The 27,595-nt window shown below is 39.9% G+C and overlaps 1 protein-coding gene across 2 annotated transcripts in view; it reads right to left on the reverse strand.

Annotated features, from left to right (window-relative positions):
• The window catches only part of UNC80 (unc-80 subunit of NALCN channel complex), a 159,903-nt gene that overhangs the window by 10,252 nt on the left and 122,056 nt on the right, over nt 1–27,595 (reverse strand). For both annotated transcript variants that reach the window (XM_087819609.1, XM_087819608.1), the window contains 14 exons: nt 27,391–27,487; nt 24,862–25,032; nt 21,331–21,423; nt 19,775–19,810; nt 19,203–19,421; nt 14,615–14,815; nt 11,981–12,104; nt 10,888–11,013; nt 9,530–9,653; nt 8,611–8,817; nt 7,311–7,495; nt 6,685–6,850; nt 5,338–5,517; nt 2,078–2,216 (listed from right to left, as the gene is read on the reverse strand). In XM_087819609.1, coding sequence (XP_087675735.1) covers nt 2,078–2,216; nt 5,338–5,517; nt 6,685–6,850; nt 7,311–7,495; nt 8,611–8,817; nt 9,530–9,653; nt 10,888–11,013; nt 11,981–12,104; nt 14,615–14,815; nt 19,203–19,421; nt 19,775–19,810; nt 21,331–21,423; nt 24,862–25,032; nt 27,391–27,487 — 2,068 coding nt within the window. The remainder of the gene's footprint in view (nt 1–2,077; nt 2,217–5,337; nt 5,518–6,684; nt 6,851–7,310; nt 7,496–8,610; nt 8,818–9,529; nt 9,654–10,887; nt 11,014–11,980; nt 12,105–14,614; nt 14,816–19,202; nt 19,422–19,774; nt 19,811–21,330; nt 21,424–24,861; nt 25,033–27,390; nt 27,488–27,595) is intronic.

The raw sequence follows: 27,595 nt of genomic DNA on the forward strand, positions 1-27,595 counted from the left end.
TGTCGTGTGTACGTGTTGTTTCATTGACCAGGATCCTGCTTCTTTCTTGTGTGCTGTGACATGATCACACAGAAACCACTTACCATAAACGTCCACAGTCAAACTCTTGGGACTGATGCCATTAAGAAAAGCAAAGAAAGAACCCAACTTCTGCTGCTAATTTTGCAATGAAAATGCAAGCAGACAAGTGGAAGAAAGGTAACCCTGAACCGTGCACATGGAACTGCATTTACCTCCTTCCCCCGTCCTCTAGTGACTGAATCGTAAATGGCAAAGAAGAAATCTGTCAGCTTGGTGAAAGAAGGAGTATAGAGTTTATTGATTTATTTGGATGCAGCTGATTTGGGGATTTGTGAACAGAAACTGGGTCTTACTTTATCTTTCTTTCCTTCCCTGCCTAGCATTGAGCTAATAAGCACCCACAAGGCACTCAATAAATACTTGTTAAACCATTTAGAAAACTGGAAAACTGGAGTGCCTGCCTCCAAAGAATCGTTTAATCTAGGACACTATGTAAATAGCCTCTGTGCCCAGGAAGAGCCCCCTCTCCCTAATGTACATAGATGTTATCACCTCCACTAGCGTTCTAAAACATGACTCAAGCTCAAAGGGTTTCATTAGATTATTTTTCTGGATTTCTAGTATATCCCTAATAAAACAAATTTTCTCCCCGGAAAGGAGTTGACCCCTTAATAGATAAGTACGAGGGGAGTTTATGACCTGGTTATCTTAGGTAAATAACAACAACAAAAACCTCTATCTTAAATTCCTACAATCCCCTAATTTAAATAAAACTTAAAAGTAAATTGATAGTTTTCTTTTGTTCCTGATGGAACCTTGCACATTGCTAACAATTAAAAATTTTGAGAGTTACCAATAACTGCTTATATGACTTTCTGTCTTGTTTTAGGGCATTTTTATATTTTGGCTCTGATTTTGTTCACATATCTTATCGTAAGACTTCCTTTTCAAAGGTAAATTACCAAATGATAGATAAAACAATCTCTTACAATAACAGTAACCCTTATATATTATCAATTTTTGTAATAAATAGTACATAAAATACTGCTTTCTTTACAAGTATACAATTTACTTATTAATCTTTTATCATTTCCCCCTATGTTTTGATATTGTCCAAAGTTAGGCTTTATTTCACAGATTTTATTTCATCTGTATAGTTCATGAACTATTTGTATTTGCTAAAGGATTTGGTACAGGATATTTCTGTGTATAAAGTGATTTTATTGGAACATTAAAATGTCCCCCGATTTTTATTATTTTTCACGTATGAATTATACCACATTGAATCTATGGGTATTAAAAATAAACTGCAACCAGAAGAAAACACATGAATAAGGCCAATACTTGGAAATAATTCAGCTTGTTGAGTAAAAATATCATTGGCTCTGAAATAGACGTTTTGACTCTTACATCAGATTGTTTTCTATGTATAAAGGAAGTTTTTAATGTATACTCTTAGGAAGCAAAAATACCAAACAAGACGTTTTAAAGGGTTTAGTCATGGAACCACTGAACTATAGAGAAGTTACTTAACAAATGTTTTAGCCAACCTCCTCATTTTGCAGAGGAGAAAACTGTGGGCTCTTGTTAAATGACCTGTCCAAGGTCACACATAGTAGCATAAATTCTTTTCTGCTTAGTTAAGCATCACTACCTCCAACTAAATACAGATGACATACTGGAAGTCTAAACTCTACCAAACGTATCAAGCTAGCCCTATACACTTGCCAGGCACTCATTATTAGCGTAGCTAATTATATATCTGAAAGATGAGAATGTCATTTGAAAGAAGACCACGTATCTATTTATGGAAATTTTTTCAAGGAGAAAGGATGCATGGATCAGAAATTGAAATCCCTTCTTCAGGCCTGGCTTAGAAAACTCTCTGCTAATTGCTGCCTGTACAACCCTCGTTGAAAAGTCTTTTGTTGAATGGTCTACATAAAAACACTGACTGTTTGCTTCCCTTTCAGCCTTTTCAGAATAACAGGAGTGAATATTCAGAATTTCTACCTTTCCCTCAAATGCAGAGTATAAGATATCCATGGCTCTTTACCTTTGGCTGGGTAGCATGCCCACCTCGGCCTGAGGTGCAGACATGCTAGAGACGTGGCTGGAGAACCTCCTCCTTCCAATGGCGCTCAGGAGGTAAGCTTCTTGTTCACTTACCACACTGGGCATGCTCACAGAGTCATCTGAAAGAGGCAGGAGAGTGCGGTGTTATAAAGCCATGACCCTGATCAGAAAACCCAAACCAAATTTGCATGTGGGTTCCATCCTTGGCATGAAGACAACCTTACGATGTTCTCTAAAGCTAAATTATCATTTGTCCCTTTGTACAGATTAAATATAGTGTGGTGAAGGCCTGGGGTCCAGGTTTGGGTGCGGGATAGAAGGGGTCAATGGGGAAAAAACGGGACATCTATAATACTCTCAACAATAAAGATAAATTAAAAAAACTGAACTAAACTAAGACCTTAGGGGGTCTTAAGAAACTTTTCCCTATTTGTATAAAAACTGAGGCTTCAACAGTTTCGCCTCTAGAGTTACTGAACATTGTCACCTTGAGAATGGAAATAGAACTGCAAGTTAAAGTGACTGCTTCCTTCCTTTGGGTGAGGAAAACAGCTGCAATAAACCTATATAAAAGTATCTCCATCTTAGAAACAGAAAAGACCTTTAGGTTCTTAGTTTTTAATTTGTACAAAGGGACGAATAACAATTCTTCACATCCACACATCTCCCACTCTTGAAGAGTCTTCATGAAATAGACTTCTTGTCCATTTTACAAGTAGATTATTTGTGAAAGTCAAGGGGCATCTGCAAATTAAAGATTTCAGAAAAGATGGACTATAATTTTTTAAACATCAGAATTAGTTCAATAAGGGCCTTTGTAATTGAAAGAGTCAAGTACATCTCATTGATAGTCAAACACTACATTCAGTACATTTAATGATTTTTTAAACTGATGAGGGAAAGATTACTTCAGATATTTTTTTGAAAAAATGTTTTTGAAAACCTAAAAGTCCATAAATAAATGCTCATTTTAACCTAAATTTTAAGTTTTAAGCATGTAGTCTTGTTTTCTCCATAAAAGCAGAAATCAGTGTATTCAAATCCATATGAAAGTTAACTTTAGCACAGTATTTATGAGAAAGTGACCTGATTCTAAGTGAGCTAATGTTTGTCACTGGACAGTAAACATATTTTGTTTAACATAGGCTTTGGTGAACTTTTGCTACCATCTAAGGTCATCTGACATCATTTATTTAAAATACCGTAAGTGGTCATACTTCTAATGAAACTTATCTTTAACCAAGACAGTGAATACGAAAAGTGCTAGATGTTTAAGTTTGCTATATAATGACTTTGAAGTTGATTCTGGTTTAGGTGCGTGTACAGAGAAGCAAACAAGCAAATGTGCCTTAAAAATCATGAAAAACTTGGTAGGGTAGAGTAAGCTAGTCGAAGGCCTCCCCAGATCCCATGGACTTTTCTCCCCCTCATTCAAACTCACAAACCCCTTAACACTTACTCCCTCAGTACAGTTTGGTGATTAATGATGTGCTGCCTTCCACTCCATTATAGAAAACGTCATCTCCTCTACAAGGCCTCTAAGGCCTTAGGGGGCAGAGAACATGCCTTTCTCACACTTCTGTGTTTCTTATCTTGCTCCTGCTAGGTCTCAATACAGGTTGGACGATTAAAGGGACAAACAGTTTAATCCAAAGCACTCAACCACCTAGCTTCCATACCCCAATTCATACATACTCGCATCACAGTCACACGGCAACATTTGTTAGCAACCCTGTTTTCATTGGGATGACTGTGGTGTCTGAGAGCAGAATATTAGCAAATATTGCACACTCTTTGGTATCTGAGTGGTGCACGTGGTCAACGGTATCTCTGTTTATGTCTTCTCTACGTCTACTCCCGAGCTCCTTCCTATTGCTTGAGTCATCCACTCATTCATAAGGCTAGCTGCAAAACATATTTAGCTCTTCTAAAGATAGGTTTTGCTTTCCATCATTGGAAAAGAAAAAAAAAACAAAACTGCTGGGAGTCTACCTCAAGCATTGATTTAAGTTCTGAACTATTACTAGGACTTAAATATCCAAACTGCTGATCTTGTCTCTCTTGTTTTGTTTTCTTCGTGTTTCCCCCCGCCCCAAGATTTCCCTCATTACAATTTCAGGAGTATTTCCATGAGCAGTGGTCAGGGTTCTTTAGAAGCAAGTGTATCTCTCAGTTGGATGCAGGACAACATGATTTTCCCTGTTATCTGATTAACCCTGAAATTAAATCTGTTAACATTGCTGATTCGTGTTTTGAGGAAGCATTCATTTCTTTCCTACACATCCAGCTCTAGTAGGGCGTTAAAATACTTTCATTCATCTTAATTAATTAAAATTCTACCCTCAGCCCCCATTCCCTCTGTAATGTAGTTCACAGTGGGGCTTGTTGTTTGCTCTGAAGGGGCTCTGAGTGAAGATTTAGATTTCGTTTCCATTCTCAAGGCACTGACAGCACATTCGCTATCAATGTTGTATCAGAGTGTGTTTAAAACACACTCGGAAAATAACCAATGCTAAGTTTAAAAATCATTGACACTGTCATTTAATGGAACCTTTCACCTTTACTCTTTAAAGCCTACTCCTACTCACTTTGCTGTACATCTGAACATAGAAAAATGTAAAAATAAAAATGGGGGAAAAGAACCCCACCCTACCTTACCAGGCTCCCTCACTTCATAATGCCAAATCTTAAGCATATGCATTGGAAGCTCCTGGGCTGCTTCAGTCACTGGACACTCTTAACTCAAATTTGGGTGGTAATCCTTCAAGACAGCCTGCTGGTTCACATCCCAGGTGGTGCAGCCGACTGGTCTAAGTCCTGAACGTAAGCATCGCTCACTTTTCCTTGCCCAGTGGGCTCATGTAAGGGGATCGGCCCTCTAAGCAAAGTGGCCAGGACAAAGGAAAATAAACGCCTCCCTTCATTACCTAAGAACAATTTAAATGAGAGCTGGTGGGAAATACAAGCTTCAAGCAAAGGTTTACTTTTTGCCTGAATTCCTCCCAAATGACCCAGGATATCAAGAAATTCATAGAAGAACAAGCTATAGCAATCACGGGATCGGCCAAATTCCTTTTTAAATCCTTTATGCAAAAATGACCGGGGACCAGAACGGAGAAGTGCTGGGAAGGCAGGAATCCTTCCCAAGCCCTCAGTCGCGTGGCCAGGCTGTGTCATACCTCCTGCCCCTCCCCTCCCACCTGCCCCCCGCCCCCCGCTGGGCTCTGTGGGGTGACCTACTTTCCTCCTCCTCCTCATCGGTCCGACTCAGGGTGTCCTGCGAGGCCTGCTGGGAGGGCTCGCTGTCCTGCTCCCAGACAGTGCCGGTGCCCGTGTTGGAGCGGGACATTGTGGCCAGGCTCAGGCGGTAGGCGGAGGTGGAGGTGCCCACGGTGCTGATGGACGTCTTCCCTTGGTAGGCTAAGGGGGGAGACCAAAGGAAATCCATCGTGAGGGTCCTGGAAACAAGAGTCTGCTTCAGACTCCTCCCTGAGCACTCGTATCTTTAAAGAAAGGCCAGTGAAATGGTGTGTCATTTTCCAAGGCTGGTAGAATGCAAATTAATTTTGACGTGAATTGTAGCTCCCAACTTGGCAGATTTTACTGAGAAACATACCTCACCTGACACAAGCATATAAAAGTAATGAATGTGTTGTCTGATAGGAACCTCACAATCAAAATCAGAATACTGTTCTCCTTCGCTGGGAATTACAATTTACAAAATACCCCCTAGGTTCTATGTCAGACCATTTTATAATAAAGCAGAATATTTGAATGGCCCTGTGGACATTTCACCAAGATTGTACTTGTCAAAATTTCTGTCTTTAATTCTTTGCAAGCAACAATAAAAGGAAAAAGCCACACACGTAACAGTCTACTTATAGGTATTGACTGCCCTCTAATGGCAGATCATTTCCTTTCCTTTCTCAGTAATGTGCTGTTAATCATTACTGTAAAAAGTAAACATGTATTCCCAAACAAAATCTTTCAAATAATGTAAAGAAAGTATCTCCTAGTCTGCCTGTTCTGATTCAACCCTCTCTCCCTCCAATTTGTGAAAAGGTAAAGGCTTTATAATCAATCATTCAGACCCGGTTTTAAGTCCCCTCTCTGTGGTCACTGCCACGTACGTCCCTTAGCCTCTCCTGAGCCTGTTTCCTCAGGCTCTAAGTGGACTCTCAGTTATGCACCGTGCAGGTAGGTGTGTGGATTCCATGAAATAACACCTATGAAATAACCTCCCAGAGAACAGATGCCCAATGAATGCGAGTCCCCTTCTCCTTTCCAACAACGAAATGAAGGCGAGAATTCAAAATTCTCTTTCCCTCAGTTAAATATTCAAGAAAGAGCTTAACTACTGAAATAAATATTGCAGACAATGTTTAGAAAAGGGGTAAAGTTATGCCCAGATGATACCCCCTTGATCTGCTTGTTGTTGCCAACGATCACATGGTCAGATCTACCAGTGCCCCGAAATGGCCAGCCCATGCGTGGTTCCAAAAGGAGAGGTGACCTGAACGGGGGCATGCTCTGTAAATCGTGAGTGCCGTTCGTCAAACAAATTAAGAACAGCCCATTCGCACTCACCTGACCCACTGTGAACTGCCTCTTTTAGAATTTTGAGCTCGCTGTTGAACTCGGCGATGAGCGAGCTCTTACACAGAGGGCGGGGGATGAAGCGCCGCTCCAGCTGGTCTGCAATATGCTGCCGGGCAGAAAGCTCCTCGTGGTTCTCTGCTGGTTGGGCCAGAAGCTGAAAGGAAGGAGGAGGTTCTCAGGTCCTCCATTTCCCCATCTGTAAAATGGGCTAATAACTGCACCTATTTCATAGTTGGTTGTGATAAAATGAAATAGAATAGTGAGGGTCCCAGAGGGAATACAGGCTTTAACTATCCCACCTTTCTCGTGTTTATCTCATGTCAGATCTCGGTCATGCCACTGAAGAAAGAACATTCTCTAGATCACTCCATTGGGTCAGCCTTTTTTGGGGGGTAGGGGGAGTGGGGAGAAGGCAAAGTTCTATAGACTGTGAAGGTCCTTCTAGCAGGAAATTTGATTCTCTGGGATACACCTTTAAGCTGTTTCCTCACCAAGCACGATATTAACAGGTCCTGCTAACTAGCTACAGCACGTCCATGAGCGTTGCTGCTGTCACCCTGCCTTAGTCTGGGGAGCAGCTTGATCGTGGGCTGTCACTGGAAGGAGAGGCGCACCTTGCACTGGATGAAGGGGCGCAGGAGCACGAAGATGGGGATCCGCGTCCGCACGATGAAGTCGAGGAAGTCCCACAGGGCCAGGCCTCCCACCTTCCGCAGGGCCATCTCCTTCACCTGGAGGCTCAGCCAGTACCACTGGCTGCCCAGCTGCCTCTCAAAGCAGACGAGAATCACCTTCAGGGCTTCGCACGAGGAAGAGAGAAGGGTGAGCCGCAGCCTCCTGCCTCGGGGAGCCCTGCCCGCACCCAGCTGCCCACGCACAGCCCTTCAGGCATCAGAACGGTTCTAAACTTCTGAACTCTCTCCATGTTTCCGAAGACGTACACATACTCCCGAGCGAGAGTGTTCTGACATGAAGACAGAACTTTGTAAGGGAGACATGTTTTGACGCCGAATCGAAGAAGACAAATGTCTTTCTGAGGTGCACTTAACTACTATTTCTGAAAACACATTGCAAAGAAGTTCAGAGAATTGAAAGGGAAAATGTGCTATGAACATGACGTGTGGCTAATATTTTTCTTTCCAAACGTTTTGTCGTAGTGGCTTCCTGGTAATACCAGCATATCAGTAAAATGAGTGTTTTCAAATATTTTTCTTCTAAGCATAGAAATAATATATTCCTGTTATTAAAAGTAAAATCAAAGCCATGCAGAAATGCACAAAGTTAAAAATAAAAAAGTCCTTCCCCTTCTCAGCTCCCTTTCGGAGCCCACCCTAAACTGCTCCCCAGAGGTGACCAGTAGGTATGTTTGAGTCTATCCTTCCAGATTTAAAACTCTACCCCTTCCCATGTCTTGGTGCACAGGACACAGACTGCCCAACTCGGGGGGCTCCATTCACATAGATGACAGGCCAATAAACCCCAGGAGTTGTGCAATGCAGTGTCTTGTACACTAGACTGAGTCTAGATCAGATAACAGCTACCGATAACCTCATTAGTGATCTCATACTTAGTCAGCAAGGAGGACTTCTTACTGCAGATGTCTTCCTTACAGGCCCAGGCACTCTTATAGAAATGACCAGGTAGTTTAGGCATCACAGATCTGAATGTACTTTGTTTCTGGCATATGCATATTGATGGAAACCAGACTCTCTTGCAAGGGAGCTGCTTCTTACTTGCTCAAGTGGAGTCTTTAAATCCTTTCTTGATTGAGGCCTTTAACAATATTTTTTGAGTCAAAGTGGAACATAGCTAAGTATGTATGTAGATTCATATACATACACATGCATGCATACATATACATACACCTATGTGTCTACAGAGAGAGAGAGAAGGGGAGAGGGGGAAAGTACCCACCCAAGTATGCGGCTTGGCTGGTGGACTCTGCCAACCCTTCCCTGCGCAGGTCTTTCCCCACATCCCCCGGGGTGGAGCAGTGGGCAGGGGAGCTCTCCAGCATGAAGTTCTTGCTCCTGGATGTGCTGATGATCCGAGGAGGCAGGAGCACGTTAATGACTGTCTGCAGTAAGAGCTGCACCTCGGGCTGCTCCAGCCATGGGCTATCTGAGGGGCAGAGTTGAGAAAAGGGAAGTGAAAGGAAAAGCACGTCATAAGGTAGACTTTCCGCACCAGACACACAAAATCTCAGCTCTCTTTCCAGTTCCAAACTAGAAATGCAGGTTTTTCCCCACAAAGCACAGCTTCTCCTATGGACAGTAACAGTGGTCCTGGTACTGTTTTTCTCCATGGTCAGAGCCCAAGGGCTTGTGTTCTTAGCCAAATTTCTGCTTACCATTTCAATCTCCTTTCTTTATTCTGCTCAAATAATCATAATGTCTTTACATTTGATATAAACTTTCCTAAAAGAAAAGTCCCCCGAGAAGGAAGAGAAATAAAAATATATTGGAATTTAATGGCAGTGGCAAGATTTGCTAAACCCAGTAGCAGCAGATTATAAAGGTCATTCACCTGTCAATTCATATCAAACTGTATTTCAGTTAATGCCATTTTATTAATTGAAACAATGGTCTCCTGATTTTTGCTGTACTGAAATGATTTTAAATACAATGTGTCTTCTAAGAAATGGAGCAGAAACCCTTGACCTAGGGTAGCTAAACTGTAAAGAAAGAAAAACATCCATTTCCTAAGGTAACCCTGTTTACACCATTCAGACCGACTTCAGTGATGGCCTTCACGGGAAAAAGAAAGAGAAATGAAACCTGACATTTAAGAAAATGAAACAATAATAAATTTCCTTTAGTTAAATTAATCAGACCTTTGCTTCCAGATCCTACTGTGAGCACAAATGGGATGAGTAGATTTAAAAGCATCCCCTCCCTTCGCTCTTGATTGGTGAATGGGGAGATCACATGGCTTAAAGGGAAATCTTCTTTTAAAGCCTGTGCAGCAATAATAGAAAAACAGATTAATTGACCCCACACCCATTGAGCACGTTTGCTTTAACACAGCATGACGGAGACGGTGACTCCCTGCTGGTTGCTCCTGAAAACACTGAGTCCAACTGTTGGCTGTGCGGCATGCAAGAGTCATTCAGAAACTGATACTTCACCATTATTTGCTTGACATAACTGAGAGCTATATGCCTAAAAAACAGTAACATCTTAAATATTAAATGAAAACTTAGGGTCTGGTACAAAACCACCACATTTCCCCATTCATTTTTCTCCAGGGGTCCACCAATAAATATTTTAGAGACAAAAGGAAAGGAAGAGAATGAGAACTTGCCACCTGTTGGGAGTTATGTAAAAGTCCTCTGGCCCCTGATAAGGCCTCCTCCAAGCCAGGAAGCCTTAGGCAATACAGAAAGAAAGAAGTGATCTCTGCACCCAAGTTACGAAAGTGTATCGCTTTAGGGATGCCATTGTTTCCCTTCTGCATGGCAGCCACAGTTTTTGCTCAGTTTATTTTCTATCATCTTCCCATTCTCTGGATGGTAGACCACCAAGCATGGCTGTCAGAACATGGATGGGCCAGTTATCCATTTACATCAGGTGTATACTTCCCATTGGTCACAGAGCTTTCTGATGATTCATCACTTGTTAAAATTAGGTGACACACAGAAATAGTCAGGGGAATATGCATTCTGCACTTTTTTGCCTTAGGAATGATTATTTTAATGTTAAGAAATAAAATAACTGGGGGGAATTAAAAAATGCACCCAAAATATTCAATCCACAATCATTAAATGAAATGAAAATATTCGAAGTCCAGTAATAACATTTGAAAGAATTTTCTGTTGCAATTCTTTCTACAAATAATTTAAAACTAGACTTTGAATATTACTATCTCTTTTGATTAATAATTGTGGACTGATCATCTGAGAACCATTATTTTCCTACAGTATCTATAACATTTTAAATGACTGGAGTGGTTCCTGAGGTTGTGGCAGGACTAAACGACTCTGCTGTTTTTGAGATCTCAAGAAGAATTACAGAAGCACAACTTAGGGCCACACTCAGGGCTGAGGCTCCAAACCTGGAAGAGTTTGGAGATGTTTACACTTCTGTTTCACAGATTTTGCCCAGCCTTTGCAGAAAACAAAAAGAGAACACCATGATCTGGTGCCTCAACCAGCAACTTAATGAGCGTGACAAACAGGTAAGGCAGTCACACCTGTATCTGCAATGCTACAAGCCGGACAACAGCTGTGCTGAAGGGCAGAGGTGGTGAGAGATAAGGGCTGAGATGAAGAAGGGGTAGTCCATCAGCAACACTGGAAGGTCCTACCACTCCCATCACCTGAAATACAAACAGAGCACGTGACCAGCCTTGACTATTGCAACCTCATGCAACTGTTGTAAGGGAGTCTCATTCAAGAAAATAATAATAATAATAATAATAATAATAATAATAATAATAATAATAATAATTTGAAGGTTGGGCATGTTACTTTCAATCTGTTCTTGTTGCCTTCTTCTGAAGGCATGTAATGTCTGGAGTCAGATCAAACATTACACTGGATTCAGCCAAGGTTTTGTAGAATGTTGTTTACAGCTAACTATGCGAATAATGAGAGATGAGCCAAAAACTATTCTAATCAGGGGACTGGACATACTTACTTGTGGATTCAAAGGAATGCAGTCAACGTTTTTGGATGGAGCAAAGACTGACAACAATGAGGATGGCAACAGCTCTATTTGCACTAGGCATTCCAGCTACAGATTTATCGCTCAACTAGTTAAGCAGCAGGTCCCATTCAGTGAAATGCTCTAACATGGTTTCCACATCGTACAAAACCTTGTCAGGACCAGACTCTAGATATTACATAAATGATTAAAAAAAAAAATTGTTTTTCTTCATATAAACCCTAGACTGGCCAACTCATTGTGTCATTTTGCACTAAAAAAAAATAAAATTTTAAAAAATCCTCTTTGCATTTTAAACTCCCCCACCCCAGGCTATCTCAACTTCTAGCCAATGGTATAGTCTCCGCCACCCCACTCTCCAACTGGCAGCCCTCAACTCTCAGCGCAACTTGCAGAGGTTGTCAAAGTAGTGCGTGGGAAGCAGCACACCAAAATCCCGTCTGTATCTCCCCACGCACCACCTTGAAAGGTACCTCACTATGTTCAGTGTCACCTGAGCCGTCTGTTTTCATGGGTGGGTAGGGGCACAAAGCAGTTGACCTGTAAATCTTCAATTCAGAGAAGTCAATAGCAGAGTTACAGTTTGCAAAATTTCATAAGATTGCCACTTGGCTACTCACCAGGTTGACACAGACATTGATCAGTGACCTAAGGTGAGGCAGGAAGGATATGATTGGCTGCCTCTGCAGCGTCAAACAAACCCCTTCAATCAAATTGCTGGCAGGCTCCCACTCAACCTGTCGCCTGGAATACAATATAGGAGCCATTAGTAGTTTGGCTCTCTCCTGGAGACAGTCTGAAACAAGTGAGCGAGACAGTGATTCTGACGCCATGTAAGACGGGATGGGTGTCTGAGACAACGAAGTGCTCCACACAGGGTGAAGTTTACCCATGTTGTTCCAAAAGCACAGAGCACACTGGGAAGGAAAGAAGGTACTGAAAACGTGGTGGAGGCACTCCTGCCCCACTCGACTAATGAGACAAAATCTATTGAAGAAAAAGACAGAGATGATGAATGGGTTGCATGTTAAGGTCCTCGGTTTCACTTTGAAGAGAGGGTAGGAGACTACCGTTTTAGGAAACCTGTCACAGGGGTAATTACTCCCGACAGAACTAATCTGACCCCAGGTTGCATTCCTGGAATCTACTTAGCAGAGTACAGTTGATCTCATCAGCTTTCACACCAGACTACAACTCATTGAATTTATGTGGCTTACCTCCTGCCAAAAAAAATCACATTAGAGTAAATAGTTTATTTAAAAAGTGTTCTTCGTGATCTCACTTATGTGTGGAATCTAAAGAACATAATAAACTGATGAACAAAATAGATTCAGTGACATGGAAGCATGGAACAGACTGACGAATCTCAGAGGGAAGGTGGGTGTGGGTGTATGTGTGGGGAGAGATTAATCAAAGAATTTATATGCATATATGCATAACCCATGGACACAGACAATAGTGTGGCAAAGGCCTGGGGTGGGGAGTAGGTGCAGGGTGGAAGGGGTCAACGGGGGAAAAAGGGGACACCTGTAATATTTTCAATAAAGATAAATTTAAAAATAAATAAATAAATAAATAAATAAATAAATAAATAAATAAATAAATAAAAAGTGTCCTTTCTTGTCCTCCTAAGAAATGATATTTCTGGGCTACTTTCTTTGGTAATATAAAAGGTGGTATACATAACCCAGTTACATGAACAGGATTTCCAGTAATAAAAGTCAGTCTGGTCTGCAATTGTCATACTGAAAGAGTCATCCCTATGGCCCCTAAATAAACAAGTTGAGCTTTACAGTTATCAACACTATTTCCAAATATTATCCTGGAGATAATTTCTAAGCTTATATTTCCTACCAAAATGAAATATCTGCAATGACAAAATGGAAATGTTCACAAATGGGGCTATACTGACATCCATGATGCCCAATGGTCAGGTTCAATCAACATTACTCTTGCTGAATTGAGATCACCTGTAGAAATTAAACCCAAGGCAACCCCAAATTCACAGCATGTGCCCCAATAAAACTGCCTATAAATTGACCAAGTCTAAGCATTAATCCAGGAATCTACTTTTAGGAAACATGATGTTTTTTATAATGGGCTTAGTTATATGACAAATGAGTCAGCCTATGGGGATATTTGATATCTTTAGATACAAAACTATTTAACAAAAATAATTTATTTTGACACACTCTTGTAAGACTAATAAGACTTTGGCCGTTTGCCAATAGGCACAAATGTTCCATTGGTACCACTAAAGAAAATAGGAGTGCTTTAAAGACAAGCATTTTCATGCCACTGAGAATAATGCACAGACATTCATCCCCATGGGAAAAAAGGGTATAGGAAGAAACCATTCATTATTAGAATAAAATCTTTCAATTTCTGTCTTTAAAATAAATTCAACACTTTCTGATGGCTGTGTAAATGAATATAGCACAGGCTAAAACCTGGAAAAGTGCTGACAAATCAAACACTAGGTGCTACAAATGCTTAAGGCAAGAGTTGCACTGATTTGGGGTTTGGTTTAAAAGGATAGAAATTGCTCTCATGAACCCAAACTTGAAATTTCCAAGTTAGTGGCTTTATTAACATTTATCAGTTGAACTATCTGCTCACTATGGCTATAGGTTTCCAAAGAGGGCTCTAATCTCCAGGTAGACTGGCTCAGAGGCATCTGTTCACAGGAAGGCTATCAATAAATATTTCAGGCCACTGAATGGAGATTAGGTGGTAATAATGTCCATATAGTACCTCGAATTAGGTGAAAAGGTGAAAATTAGGTATTTGTTATCAATCTGAGGATTTTTTAAGCTGCTGCTTGTCTGATTACTATAAAGCTTGGCATTTCTCTACACTGGTACCAAAAAGAACATGTTAAATACAGTATTTTTTGAACATCAAATTAATGTTTCTTCTCTCCTTAGTTGTTTTCTTTATAAGGCATATCTTGTTTTATTTCCAAAGGAACTGAAGGATACACATCAAATTTCTTATGTGTGTCAGATAAGGAACATAATAGCTTAGAAATTAATAGATTTTTCAAGATAAATATATATTTTAAAAAATATGTTATTTCTTCAAAATATAGGCCTTGCTACTTATATATTCATGTATCTAATTAGCTATGCACATATTCCAACAAAAAACTTTCAAGCCATTCATTCAACTCCAGATTGATCCACCACTTTGAAAATGGACAAACCCTAACTTTGAGGCTTGCAATAGCAACAGCTGACCAGAGGCCTCCTCACCTCAAAGTAGGCATCTTATGAATTTTGTTGAACATCCTGTCCAATCTCTTTAAAATGAGGATGAGGGCCGGCCTCACTGCCTCCGCTGTCCAGTCAGTAATTGGTAGCATCTCCATGATGTAGCGTCGAAGCCCCCGGCTCTCCATCGTCTGTGTGTCATATGGTGCCAGCTTCAGAAGGGAGTGAGCAATTTCTGCCAACCTAAAATGATTTTTTGTTTTGTTTTTAGCACAGCGTCATACTAATCACCCTCTGTCCAGCCCACCAACTTCCTGAACCCCCTGGCACATTATCTCATAATTTTTAAATAAACTTTTTAAAACAACAAATCGGGATAAAATAAGGACCATCATTTTCACTTGGTTGATATGTCTCTTAAGTCTTTTTAATTTGTAGGTTCCCCCTCTTCTGCTCCTTTTTTGACATCTCGTAGTTTATTTGTTGAAGAAATTAGCGGATGTCCTCTAGCACTTCCTGCACTCTGGATTTTGCTGATGAAATCTCCCTAATGTCATTTAATCTATTCCATGACCCCCATATTTAATTCAATTGGTAGTAAGATTTAAGGGCTAGATGAGATTAGGTTTTATTTTTCTGGCAAGTGTACTTCATAGCTGACGTGTACTTTCATCAGGAGGCACATATTCCTAGTTGTCACTCTTTTTATGAGGTCAGCTGCCATCATTAATTATGCAGATCCATTAATTCATTAGAAGCAGCGCGATGGTAATATTCTATCATTCTTTTTCTTATGTATTAAATACAGCATTTTAAAAAGGAGAAATTTCCTTTTGATTATTACAAGAGAGACAAGATAAATGCTTGAACAGACTTACAGTTTAAGAGCTCCCCAGGAGACTCTGACAGGCACTCTGGTTTAGGAATCACAGCCAAGCCATTGTGTCTCTAACCCTCGGGCTGCTCTACAATTGCCCCACCTGACTAGCACCATGGATGAAAAACTCACTACTGCACAAGGCAGCTCAGCGCATCTTTGGGGGTCCACACTGTGAGAAGCTCTCCTCAGATTAGGTCCCCCGATTCCCTCAGTTTCTTTCTCCTGTGCTTAATTTGGAAGCATGAATTCAATCCGTCTTCTCCATGGCAACACAGATACTTCATCCACACTTGTTTTCTCTCCAGATGGAACATTCTCATTGTCTTTCTGGAAATTGTGTATGAATGCGCATGTACATTCTTTCAACTCGTTCTCACAAATGTGCCATGCAGGAAAGAATTCTTTACTTTTCAGGTTGTGTGTGTGACAGGTAAGTGTGTATCTATATGTCCATATTTCTTTTCCTTTATTATTTTACACATAACACTGGGAAGTTATCAATCTATTTTAAGCTTGAAAACAATATTTAGAGCCGAATTTGAGTCATTTTATGAATTATTACCTGAATTTCTCTAATCCCTGGTTATGTTACAAAATAAATTTGCTTTGAGCATAAAACAAAAATTTCCTTTAATACAACCTTTGCTGTACTGTCGCAGGAATAATTTCTTGATAAAAAAACATTCCTAGGCTCCTTTTCTTATAAGAACAAAAGGAATTTTCCCATTGTGATGGGAAAGGATAAGAAAAGAGAGGGGGAAGTTGGGAGACAGGAAGGGGAGGCAGGAGAGAAAATATATGTGGATCTCACTATCCTGTTGTTCTGTTGCTTTGGCAGCTCTGGGGTGGCCAAATGAGGCATAAATTCCCTTAGGGCAGACACTCCATCTATCAAGAATATTTTTCCTGAGAGTCTTGCAGTGGACTAACCATATATTCTGCAAATGCATCAACACTGCTTCTTGGCTCTTTGGCTAGAATCAAATACTTCTTGCAAACATGTCCTCTATCTTTTATATCATCTCATTCCTCTTTTTTTTTTTTAAATCAACCTTCTATTCTTGAGTGATACTACCCATTCTTATGACCTATATGCTCACAATTTCAAAATATATGTATAGCTCTGACTTCTACATATATTCAAATGTGTACTTAATTTATAAGAGAAAGCCTTAATTGTACACTTTGACTGGTGTAGGGTCACAGCATATGGATCTGCCCTTACTCGGCAATATAGAAAATCTCTGTTTGGCCAGAGATCATGGCAGGTCTGTATTTATCAAAAGTTTGTTGGGAGACACTGCATGAATAGAGGACATTTAGTCTAACTATTCTGTGGCAGTAAAAATTTTGCCTACCCTCCAATAGATCCAGGCCATGAAATAACTGTGCTCTTGAATGAGATATCCTGGCTCCAGATAGGTTGCTCTTGCTGAATTGCATTGACATTATGCCAACTTTTAGGACTGACAGGCATCTAGCCAAGTGAAACTGGCACTGTACCTACTATGGGTTGTTGTTGAGGATGTTGCTCGTCACACCACTCTTTCCTTTTAGCAAACACCAAACAGGAAATATTTCTTGTCCTTTGCATTTAAAAAGAGTGATGTCTTATCAAACACCTTGTTATTTTTATCTTATTGACACTATGATTTTTTAATTGATCATTCCTCCCTCATTGCTTTGATAACTAAGAAGCTCAAAGTCAAATGTATGGTTCCTGAAGAGCATCTAATATGATCAAGTCATATAGATTTCATGTGTTAATCTTATCATAATCATAATTATATACCTGATAATTTTTCATATTGTTTTGACACTCTAATTCGTATATTCTATCCCTTTGTATCATGTAATTTTCTAAGCTGCCTCAAGTACTTTGTAAAATGATAAATACATAAATATACACGTGATATACAGTACTTGCAACACTGCATTAAAGCTACCTTCTTATATGTGCCTCCTGCATTGGGCTGTGATCATGTTGAAAACCAGGATGTTATTTTGCATGCCCAGTGTCCAGCATTAGCATTAGTATCTATCTACTGGACTCGATTAACTCAGTGACAGGCAGGGAGCTAACCCATTTCAACTACAGTTCATTTAACTTCTAATAGGGTTTGGCCTCTAGAGGGAGCGCTAGGCCTCTCTGACTCATCCTATCCCCTCCCTCCAAATGCTTTAAGAAGTGAAGTTATATAGATGGTCAAGTTACAAGACAGTTATGAACCTGTTATCATGATCTCTCTCTCTGTCTCTCTGTCTCTCTCATCCATCTTCTAGGAATTTTTTCCCCCTTTCTCTCATAAAATGGCTGTTGGTAGTAGTGATTCTCTGACTCTGGGGATGTGGTGTTGCTCTGTTCGCAGAATTACTTAGGTTGCCTAGCCATAAGGAGTGGGGGATGGGGGGGGTAGATTAAATGGAGCCCTGGGTTGTTAAGGCAGCAGGATCTTAACACTCCAGACTGCCCCCCTCCCCTTCCCCAGAGAGAAGCTGAAATTCTCAGCGGGAAGCAAACCCTTCCCCATTGGTGCACAGTGGGGAATGTGAGCTCGTAGGAAGCTCTGGGGTTCTGGGTGTGTGTCAACCACTCCCAGACAGTGTGAAATTAGCCTGGAGGAGAAAGAGCCTGTGGTCTCTATACATTTTTGGCCTCTCTTATTACCTTACTCAGTACTTTTTAAGTTTTTCAAGGGATAATTGTAAGAAAAAAAGTCAATAATCAGGAAGTTGGTGTATTTGCCAAACTGCAGTGTTATTTCTGAACGGCTAGAATCTAACTCCAGCTTTAGTTTTATAGACATACTAATCTCTCCAGGTGAAGATTTTGCTGTCCGTGGAATTTGCCTTTCCAAGGAATTTTTATGACCCTTTACCAACTGTTAGAAATCTGAATAGATGGTCCTTTGGAATCATTTTCCTTTTAGGAATCTGAAAATATAGACACAGCCTACATGGTCTGAGTAGCAACTGAGATGGCATCTCCATAGGGAGAATGAAATATGGGTGCACAGAGATGCAGTTCTAGGGTTTCTTCCTGGCATACCAGGAGAGAAAAGTTTGAAACAATTATTGTTGGTCTCATCCAGTTCAAAATTTTTACCAGGGCACTGTTTTAAAATGTTGGAAGCCTATCACATACAATTTGTGTGAAGGGGCTCTCAGACTTAAGCAAAGTATGGCTCAGAGTTATTTAAAAAATTTTTTTAAATCAAGATTAAGGTTAGCACCACTTCTGTGTTTATGCAAATAAACTCATGATTTTATTTTTTTTAAAAAAAGTCCACTTCCCTGTGGGGCTCATTACTGAGTCCTCAGGTGGTGTAGGGGCAGAGCAAGTCCTTGAGCAGGAAGTAGTAGCACATCTTTCATGTAAATAATACAGAGGAAACATTCAATCCTTGTGAAAAATTAGAATCTGAGCACGTAAGAGTATTTGGAAGATGGCTACTTCTGTAAGAATTCAGGTGATGAAATTTCCCTTTCCTGTACTTTTGTTAAGGAGTAATTATATGGACTGGGCTTTCTGTCTTTAAGAACATGTGTCCCCTTGTCCAACCGGAGATCCTTTCAGATGAACTTAACATACATTTTCCCAGAGGGCTCTGCATGATATGCATGTAAGATCCAAGCCACTGGAAACAAATCATTCTGAGCATCCCAAGTTCTTATCCTGGGACCCCCTCACCTTCAACCCAGACATACTGCCTGAGTTGCATCTACACTCAGGGTAGGAAAGTACAGTACCTCATGTGGGACTTCACATCCAGCAACTCCAGGGCGGTGACCCGAGGCTCTCCAGCCAGGTTTTGCAAGATTTTCAGCCTTGGCCCACAGTGCTTGTAGAATTCGGTGCAGATATTCAGCAGGGACTCCCTGGGTCTTCTGAACTCCTCCCGGGCAATTCGTTCATCCAGCTCCTCTCTGGGAAGACCTTGCCCCTCCTCCAGCAAGTGCAGGTTTTCCCTGGGGAATTATAAAAGGTTAACTGGAGACCTGGAAAGGTGTGTGTACAGCAACTCTGAGAGTTGGGTATCCCGTGGAAGAAAAAGATAAAGATTTCTTGTATCATATAACAGCTAATGAATCCGGGTGGGGCCCAGGAGAAATTCATCTGAAGGATGGAGTTTATCATCCTAGGAGGGACAGCCATCCCAAATTGTAGTGGCTTTGCATTAGCCAGTTCCTGAGGATTTACCCAGAAATAGCATGTCATGTGTTAGTTAAATGAAATCTAATGGAGCCATAGCCCAGCTCAAAGGCAATCATTCTAAGACGTCAGAATTAGTATGAAACTAGGGTTGGTTGTCTTTCGGTACCTGATAAAGTGCAGTTTGGCGCCTTGTTCCTGGTACCTGGGAGTGAGAAAAACAGTCTGCGTTACTGTCAGAGCAGGAACCCGGGCCCTGCGCTGGGGCTTCTTAAGGACTTTTTCTTACGAAAAGCCCTCGAAGCTATACATTTTGATAAACTCACAAATACAAATGAATAAATTGTAAACTATAAAATTTAAATCTTTTATTTGGCTGCCACATATATTGCAATTATAGCTGCTTTGAAAGCTGTTCCATTGCCATAAAATCTGTAGAAAGACAGATATTATAAAAATACATACAATGTCATGAAATGTGGTCAATAAGGGAATTTTTTAACACTTTGAAAGTAAAGTGAATCTAAGTTACAGTTTTAACACCACGTGCTTTGTCTTAGGTGACCAGAGGAAGACATATGGCTGACTTCCTTTCAGCTGGGGAGATATACTGCTTTATGATTGACTGGTAATAGGACTTTAGAAACCTTATTTTTCCATATACCTTTCATCCAGTAGTTGAAACCTGCCCCTAAATATCACTTAAAGTGTAATAATTTTTTTCTCAATATAAAAAATTGAGGCATGAGATTACCATCATATCAGGTGACTTACATAGTTAGGTTTGGAATTAGTTTTATTTTTAATATAAATATATATGATGAGCAAGAAATTAACTTTACATAAAATAATGATACACACTTAAAAATGTGCTTCAGAGAGACTGAAAAATTAGTTTCTCTGTAACAGCTCCCTGCTAACTATTCCATACCAAGAAAAAAGAACTTTCTCGCAAACTGACTTTGGGTTTGCCCTGTTTTAATTTTTCCTTGGAGGAAGAGGCTAATTAAGTGTGTGTGTGTGTGTGTGTGTGTGTGTGTGTGTGTGTGTGTGTGACTATTTGGCGATTAACACAGACAGAATGAAGCAGGTGAAGTATTAATAGCATAACCAGTGTCTATGAAGCCATCTCTAGTGTGTTATTGATGCGATAGTAGGGCTTGGTATCATACAGTTCAAACTTGAATTTCAAAACTTTAAGTTTACATTAGAAAACAGTCACAGAGCTACTAAGTGTATAAAACTCATGTAAGCTATACCAAAACAGGGAAGGAGATTAAATCAGTGACCATGAAGGACCTGAGTCAGTCTGGATGAAATATCTGTGGAAAATCTGTCCAGATGAAAGAAAGTTGACTCCACACAACTGCCCCAGAATGAGGAACCACCTCCGGATGATTACTGTTTTGTTTGCCTTTCTCTTGGAGGCAAATGGAACAACACTGGAATAGTTCAGAGGCCACCCAGGAGGCAGAGAGCATCTTGCATGTTCGTGCAAATAAGTGGACACAAAGGCCCATTTATGAAGGTGCCTTGGATTTCTCTTTGACAATTTCAAATGAAGCCTTTGTATTTTCTTGAACTCTAAACTTTCATCGTTTTTTATTTCCTTGGAGGTTTTCACACTTAATATTGACTATTTTCAGGATCCCTTTCATCCTCAACAGTGGAGATTCAGGTTGTATGACATCGAGAGACCATACAAGTATAAGGCCAGTGAATTACCTGGTGTTTACCCCAGACGACATGGTGTGATTGGCTGTGGTGGTCCCTTTATGACCCTGGTCACACCTGCTCATCTGTGGGGCTGTCATGGGCCTGCAACAAGGACAGTAACCACCACAACAAAGCAACAACAACAGAAGTGAAAACATTTATGAAATACTCATTATTGAAGCTCACATAAGTTTTAAGTTAGTGTCTCAAAAAGACAGGCTACCTAGCTTTGGGCTTTTCTGTCACACTCTTTTGCTGTCTTTGTTCTGGGAGGCACTTTAAAAGGGACATTGTCCTAAGGGTCTATGAGCTCACTATGATTTAAGTTCTTCTACTTGGCTCTGATCAATAGACTATGACTCTTCAAACTGGACATTTAAGAAATCAAACTTCTAAGTCTATATTAATTGAGAGTTGAGAGCACATTTTTCAATTCTGCAGGTACCAGAAAGTTAACCATTCTAAATAATAAGTAAAAGGTAAAAGTATACATACCATTGGCCACCGACACCATAACCAACCACTCTTATTTTCTATAAGAAACTACCAAAGAATGAAAGAATCTTTCTAAACAAAATCATACCTAAGATGACTCAGGGAGTGTAAGTGAGTAAATTGGTATCTGTTATAAGTCAGGAACTTAGATACTTAGATGTATATTTGAATCTAATTTGATATCTGCAGGGTTTGCTTTAAGGATTAGATCAACTTTGCCTCTCTATCGGCAACTGAGACATGGAAGGGACAGTGCAGCTTTTCAAAACAATTGCTTGTATGAACTCTTTAAGGCTTGCTGTTCTAATGCTCATTGTCTGCATGCTGGGTGTGGCCAAAACATGAGTAGGCTTCCAACAATCACACCAGACCTTCTTCCTGTGCCTTTGTTGTGCTAGGCAGAACATAAAGATGGCCCCAAGACCTTCACTCTGAGTGTTACTCCAGTGATTATATTATAGGGCAAAAAGGAGATTATCTGGGTGGGCCTAATCTCACCACCCCAGTCCTTAAAAAGCAGAGAGTTTTCTCTGGCAGAAAGATTCAAAACATGAAGACTCTTGGTGGCATTGCTAGCTAGAGGGTGCCAGGTGAGAAGAAATGCCAGTGACTTCTTAAAGCAGAGAGTGGCCCCTGGCTGGCAGTCAGAAAGGAAAAGGGACTTCAGACCTAAAGCTGCATGGTATGGATTCTGCCAGAAATCTGAATGAGCCTAGAGGTGGATTTTCACCCCTAGAACCTTCAGATGAGAGCCCAGACTGACTAACATCTTGATTTTGGCCTCGTGAGACCCTGAGCAGAGAACAGCTGAGCCTTCCCTGACTTCTGGCCTACAGAAATATGAGATAATAAATGTGTTTTGTCTTAAGCCTCTAGGTTGTGGTAATGCATTGCACAACAATAGAAAACTAGTACTAATACAATTGTAATATACTTATTATGTGTTACCAGCTATATAACTGTTAATTATTTTCATGTGTAAAAAAAGGAGCGTGGAAATGAAATGAGGTTCTTATTATCTTCTTTTTGTAAAAACAATGAAGTCAATTTTATTGTGAATAATTATAACCAACCAATGAGGCTAGTTTTACACTCCACCATATTTGATTTTAAGAGTTTTTATTTTAAAAAAATATATCTATCTTTGTTGATTTCAGAGAAAGGAAGGAAGGGGGAGAGAGAGATAGAAACATCAATGATGAGAGCGTCATTGATCGGCTGCCTCCTGCATGACCCCTACTTAGGATCGAGCCCTCAACCCGGGCATGTGCCTTGACTGGGAATCAAACTGAGATCTTCTGGATCATAGGTTGATGCTCAACTGCTGAGTCACACCGGGAGGGCAAGGGTTTCTATTTTATTAAAGATAATTTTAGAACGTATTTTCCTGTCTTTACTAAACCCAGCGGGGTTACATCGTGCCTGGATAGCTCTTTATCTGTCTGCCTTTGTATGTTGAACTGTACTAGTTTAGCATTTAGCATGTCTATGGAAAAAGGCTATCTAGCAATAAAAAAGTACCATATGAAAAAATATATATATTAAATGCACTCAAATATTTAAAGCCATGGTATTTTAAATGTCAGAATTCCATCCATAATTCTCCGTGAAATTTTGGGTAAGTTAAAGTTAATTTGGGGTAAGTCAATCAGTAATTGACTTATCAAAGAGAACAGAAACGAGGAAAGCACCAACACTGCAGAATATAAGGAGAAATAACTAAAGCAGCGCTTCGGGAAAACTCACTGCTCTTCTCTCCTCTATTTGCAGTAAGGGGCTGGTGATATAAGCAGATGGGCGCAGAAAAAAGAGTGTAAGGCTGACATTTCTTCTTCTTCCTGGGACTTTCCTGAAGCCATCATCAAAGTCTTAGGACTATTTCCCAGGGGAATAGGCAATTTGTCATGGTTCTCTGCTCCACTGCTTCCCATATCCTCGGTTTAGTTGCATATGAGCACTTCGGCAGTGATAGTCCACCCAAGGCTTTGGGCTACACTCCCTTTGCCTACACTGGCAATGTAGCTCATGATGAGAATCTAAACATACATTGACTTATTGAATTGTAGTATCGCTTCCTCTCTCATTGGCTGGTGTGTGTGGAAAAAGTCCTCTGGAGACAGGGATTTCAGCTAGTTCTGTCATCAACAGAGCAAGACGGGGCTGGGAAGTCGTAGACAGAATTTTAGGCTAAGGGTGTGACCAAATGGGATAGAGGGGCAAAGACACCAACCCAGGAAGAAGGTTTTCCCATCTCCACTCCAGGAAAGAATATATCCTTCCTTCTAATTTTAGATGGGAATGGAGAAGGAAAGCCAATCATTTGTAGAGTGTCCTGCACTTACCTTCCCCATTCCTCTCACTCAATCTTTTGTCTCTGACCCAAACCCTCCCCCACTCCTGGTCTTTCAATGCCTTCTGTTTCTGCACCCAAGAATCTTGTGATAGGACTAACTTCTTGGAACTTTGTTTAGGGCTGAATTCTGGTGACAATTTACCTTTCTAGCCCCAAATCTCTCAGCCCCCTCTCTTAGCACTAGTGAGTCTTGTCCCACAGAGAATCTGTTCGTTATGGCATTAGAATACAATTTTGCAGATTATGCTTGTTATGCAGTTTTTTAAAATTACAGTAAAAAAAACAACTCAATACAGACAGTAAAATAATAAAAGAACGCATAGTTGGAATTGCAGACATTTTCATAAAATAAGAGCCAATAAAAATGTTGATCACATTTTTATATTCGCTAAATTGTCCCTTTTACAAAAGATTTGTTTAGCACTGGGTTAAAACTGCCACAGATGTTCAGCAAACTACATGCAAATGTGTGTTTAGTAACCAAGTACAATAATAATAATATTAGTACTTAGCACAATTTATCCAAACAACTTAGGGAATATTTTCAGTTTTAAGCCATAAAGGACTGAGTTTGGGCAGATATCTGCAAATAAAGACTGGTTTTAGAAATTTTTAGCCATCGCATTTTTCCTTCATCTTTTTGGTTGATACATGTAGTTTAATGCTGTGGATATTTTTGCCAATGGGATTACCTGGTGAGGACCTCCACGCTGTACAAAAGGGCCTGTAGTGATGTCGCAAGAGCAGCGGTGGCAGCGATCTCCTCCCGGGCAGCAGGCACTGTCTCCACTTGTGATGTCTGCCTCTTTAGCTTTTGTAGGTAACATGGGACTAAAGCTTCCAAGACCATCAGCATCTGAAGACTATGTCAACAGAAAGGAAACCAAGTCACATTTTACATTCTCTTTTTGTTGGTTGTGTCATATTTAAGAGCATGGAAAAGTGAAAAGATAAACATTGCACACTGAACTTTGGGAAAACTGGTAGAAATAATGACCAAAACCTGAAATACGAAAGTTCAAAATGACAGAAACTCTAACGGGCAAAGTTTTATGTAGACCAAAATAAAATAAGTCCTCCCCTCAAAACCTAAATAATGAACTGAATATTTCTTATAAATCTTACATGGAAAGAAAATAACCTCAATGAAAACAACTTTGATAAAATAAAAAAATAATAAAAATAAAAAGTTAAAAGGGGCTTATTTGTAACTTAAAATGATTGATGAAAGAATTAAATTGGCATAAAGAAATTAGCTTTAAAAATTATCCCCTAAAATTGATCACTATAGGTATAATTAGGATGAAGATGTCTGTATTTATAAAGTCAGAGTCAAAATATTCTTGGGGTCAAAATATCCTCTGGGCTAAAATAGTAGAGCTGCAATAGTCAGGCCAACATATTTACACGCCAATTGATAACCAAACTTAGGTTTAAGATGGAATATGAGATAATAAAGAAATGATGATAAGGAGACTGGTCAGACAGAGAATATTAAGAATTTGAAGTAATGTCTAAATCTGTACGCCCCAAGCAATTTTTACATCCCAAGTAGGTTATAATATTTAACTTTCAGATCAGTTTCATTTTTCTATCCAATGTTCCAGAAATGACCTGATTTATAGATGTTTCAGGAGAGGACTGATTATTAGGTTGGAATTGGACTAGTTGGAATTGACAGGTACTAGCTCTTTGGCCTTCCTTGCCATAAGAATCACTGGTCAAACTCCCTTCGCTTCAAACCTGAGTGAGAGTCACAACTCACCCCATGAATATGAGATCATCAACTGATCTGAGGTCAACCAACGGAGGTGACTCTGGGTTAGATCAGAGCCAGCATCTTGGAATTAGGATGATAGACAAGATTTATATTCTTGTTTTTTGTGTCACAAGAGTTTGTAGTCTCAGTTCTTTGAATTTACATCAGAAAGATGGTATCCTACCTAGATCTGGCAGCCTTTACAGAGGATCAACACCCTGGAACAATTCATCAGCCTATACTTGTCTCAAAAGTAAGGGAAAGTAGAAGCAAGAGCTGTATTATGTTTATGACTAATCCTCAGTTTTTTTTCAAACTACCCTGACCGTGAAAGGCTGTCAAGGAAGGAATTACAAATAAGAGAAATAAGAATATTGAAACAGTTGGATGTTTGATTCATTCATTGCGTAAATGTTTATTGTTATATCTTCTATGGAATAAAGCACCATGTTGGACACTGGGAGGTACAGACAGATATACTAAAAATATGGTAGCATACAATCTGGTGCTTTGTTTACAGTTAGGTATTATATGAAAATATCAAGGTAGATTGAGAAGCAGAGAGGGAGAGATTGCCTAATGTTGATATAACTGGGAAGGACAAAGGGTTTGTTAAACCAGAATATGGAACATTTTAAAGTTCTAGTGTTTTTAAGGAAGTATGCTACATTAAAAGGAGGTTATCTGTGGTTAATTTGTCTCTGCCTTTAGAAGACCTATTTAGTAGAAAGATGAAACTGGTTTTCATTTTGCATATCACTGTATATCTCAGACCAGAGTCAACATCCTCAAATTGGGATGACATTCTCCATGCTAGTCCTTTAAATTCCTTGCACTTAGCAAAATAACAGGCAAGATTTATATTCTTGCTCTTTGTGAAGAAGTTTTTATTGCTTCTTGAAAGGAGTTTCTTTAAATAGATTAAATGTCTATTCTAAAATTTTATTTGCTCTTAATTTGTATTGCATGTGAAGATATTCTCTAAACAACACTAAAGATCTTAGCTGCTGCATGAGTTCTAAATTAGGGGATTCCAAATTAGTGGAGATTTACCATATTTTCCAGAACCTTGGCTATGGCAAGTTTCCCAAATTTAGTTTTGGAAAACTGTCTTGCAAGAATGTTACAGGCTGTCCAGCTGGGCATGGCTAAGTGGTTGACCATCGGCCTAGGATCCAGGAGGTCACAGTTCGATTCCCAGTCAGGGCACATGCCGGGCTGCGGGCTTGATCCCCAGTTGGGGGCGTGCAGGAGGTAGCCAGTCAATGACTCTCTCTCATCATTGATGTTTCTATCTCTCTCTATCCCTCTCCCTTCCTCTCTCTGAAATCAATAAAGATATATATATATATTTTTAAAAAAGAATGTTACAGGCTGATATTAGCAAACATAATCCTTGGATTCAATTTTTTCTTTGCTATATTTACTTATCATGAGACACAGAACAAAGGGCTGCAGTCACCTTCTGAAAGATTCTGGAGCGTATGCCACCACCGTAACACAGAGCTTAATGGCCTCACTTATAGAGAACGTCAGGTCTTCGTTTCCATAGCAGAAATCTGAAGGGACAGAAGGCAAATGCACACAATCAGAGTGGATTCTGCCAGGAATAAGAAAGAACTTATTGCTCTTAATGGTTTTTTTCTAGTTAGATTTTGCAGCTCTTT

The sequence above is a fragment of the Miniopterus natalensis genome, chromosome 8, assembly GCF_054644295.1.
Source record: "Miniopterus natalensis isolate mMinNat1 chromosome 8, mMinNat1.hap1, whole genome shotgun sequence".
In the NCBI taxonomy this organism is placed as follows: domain Eukaryota; kingdom Metazoa; phylum Chordata; class Mammalia; order Chiroptera; family Miniopteridae; genus Miniopterus; species Miniopterus natalensis.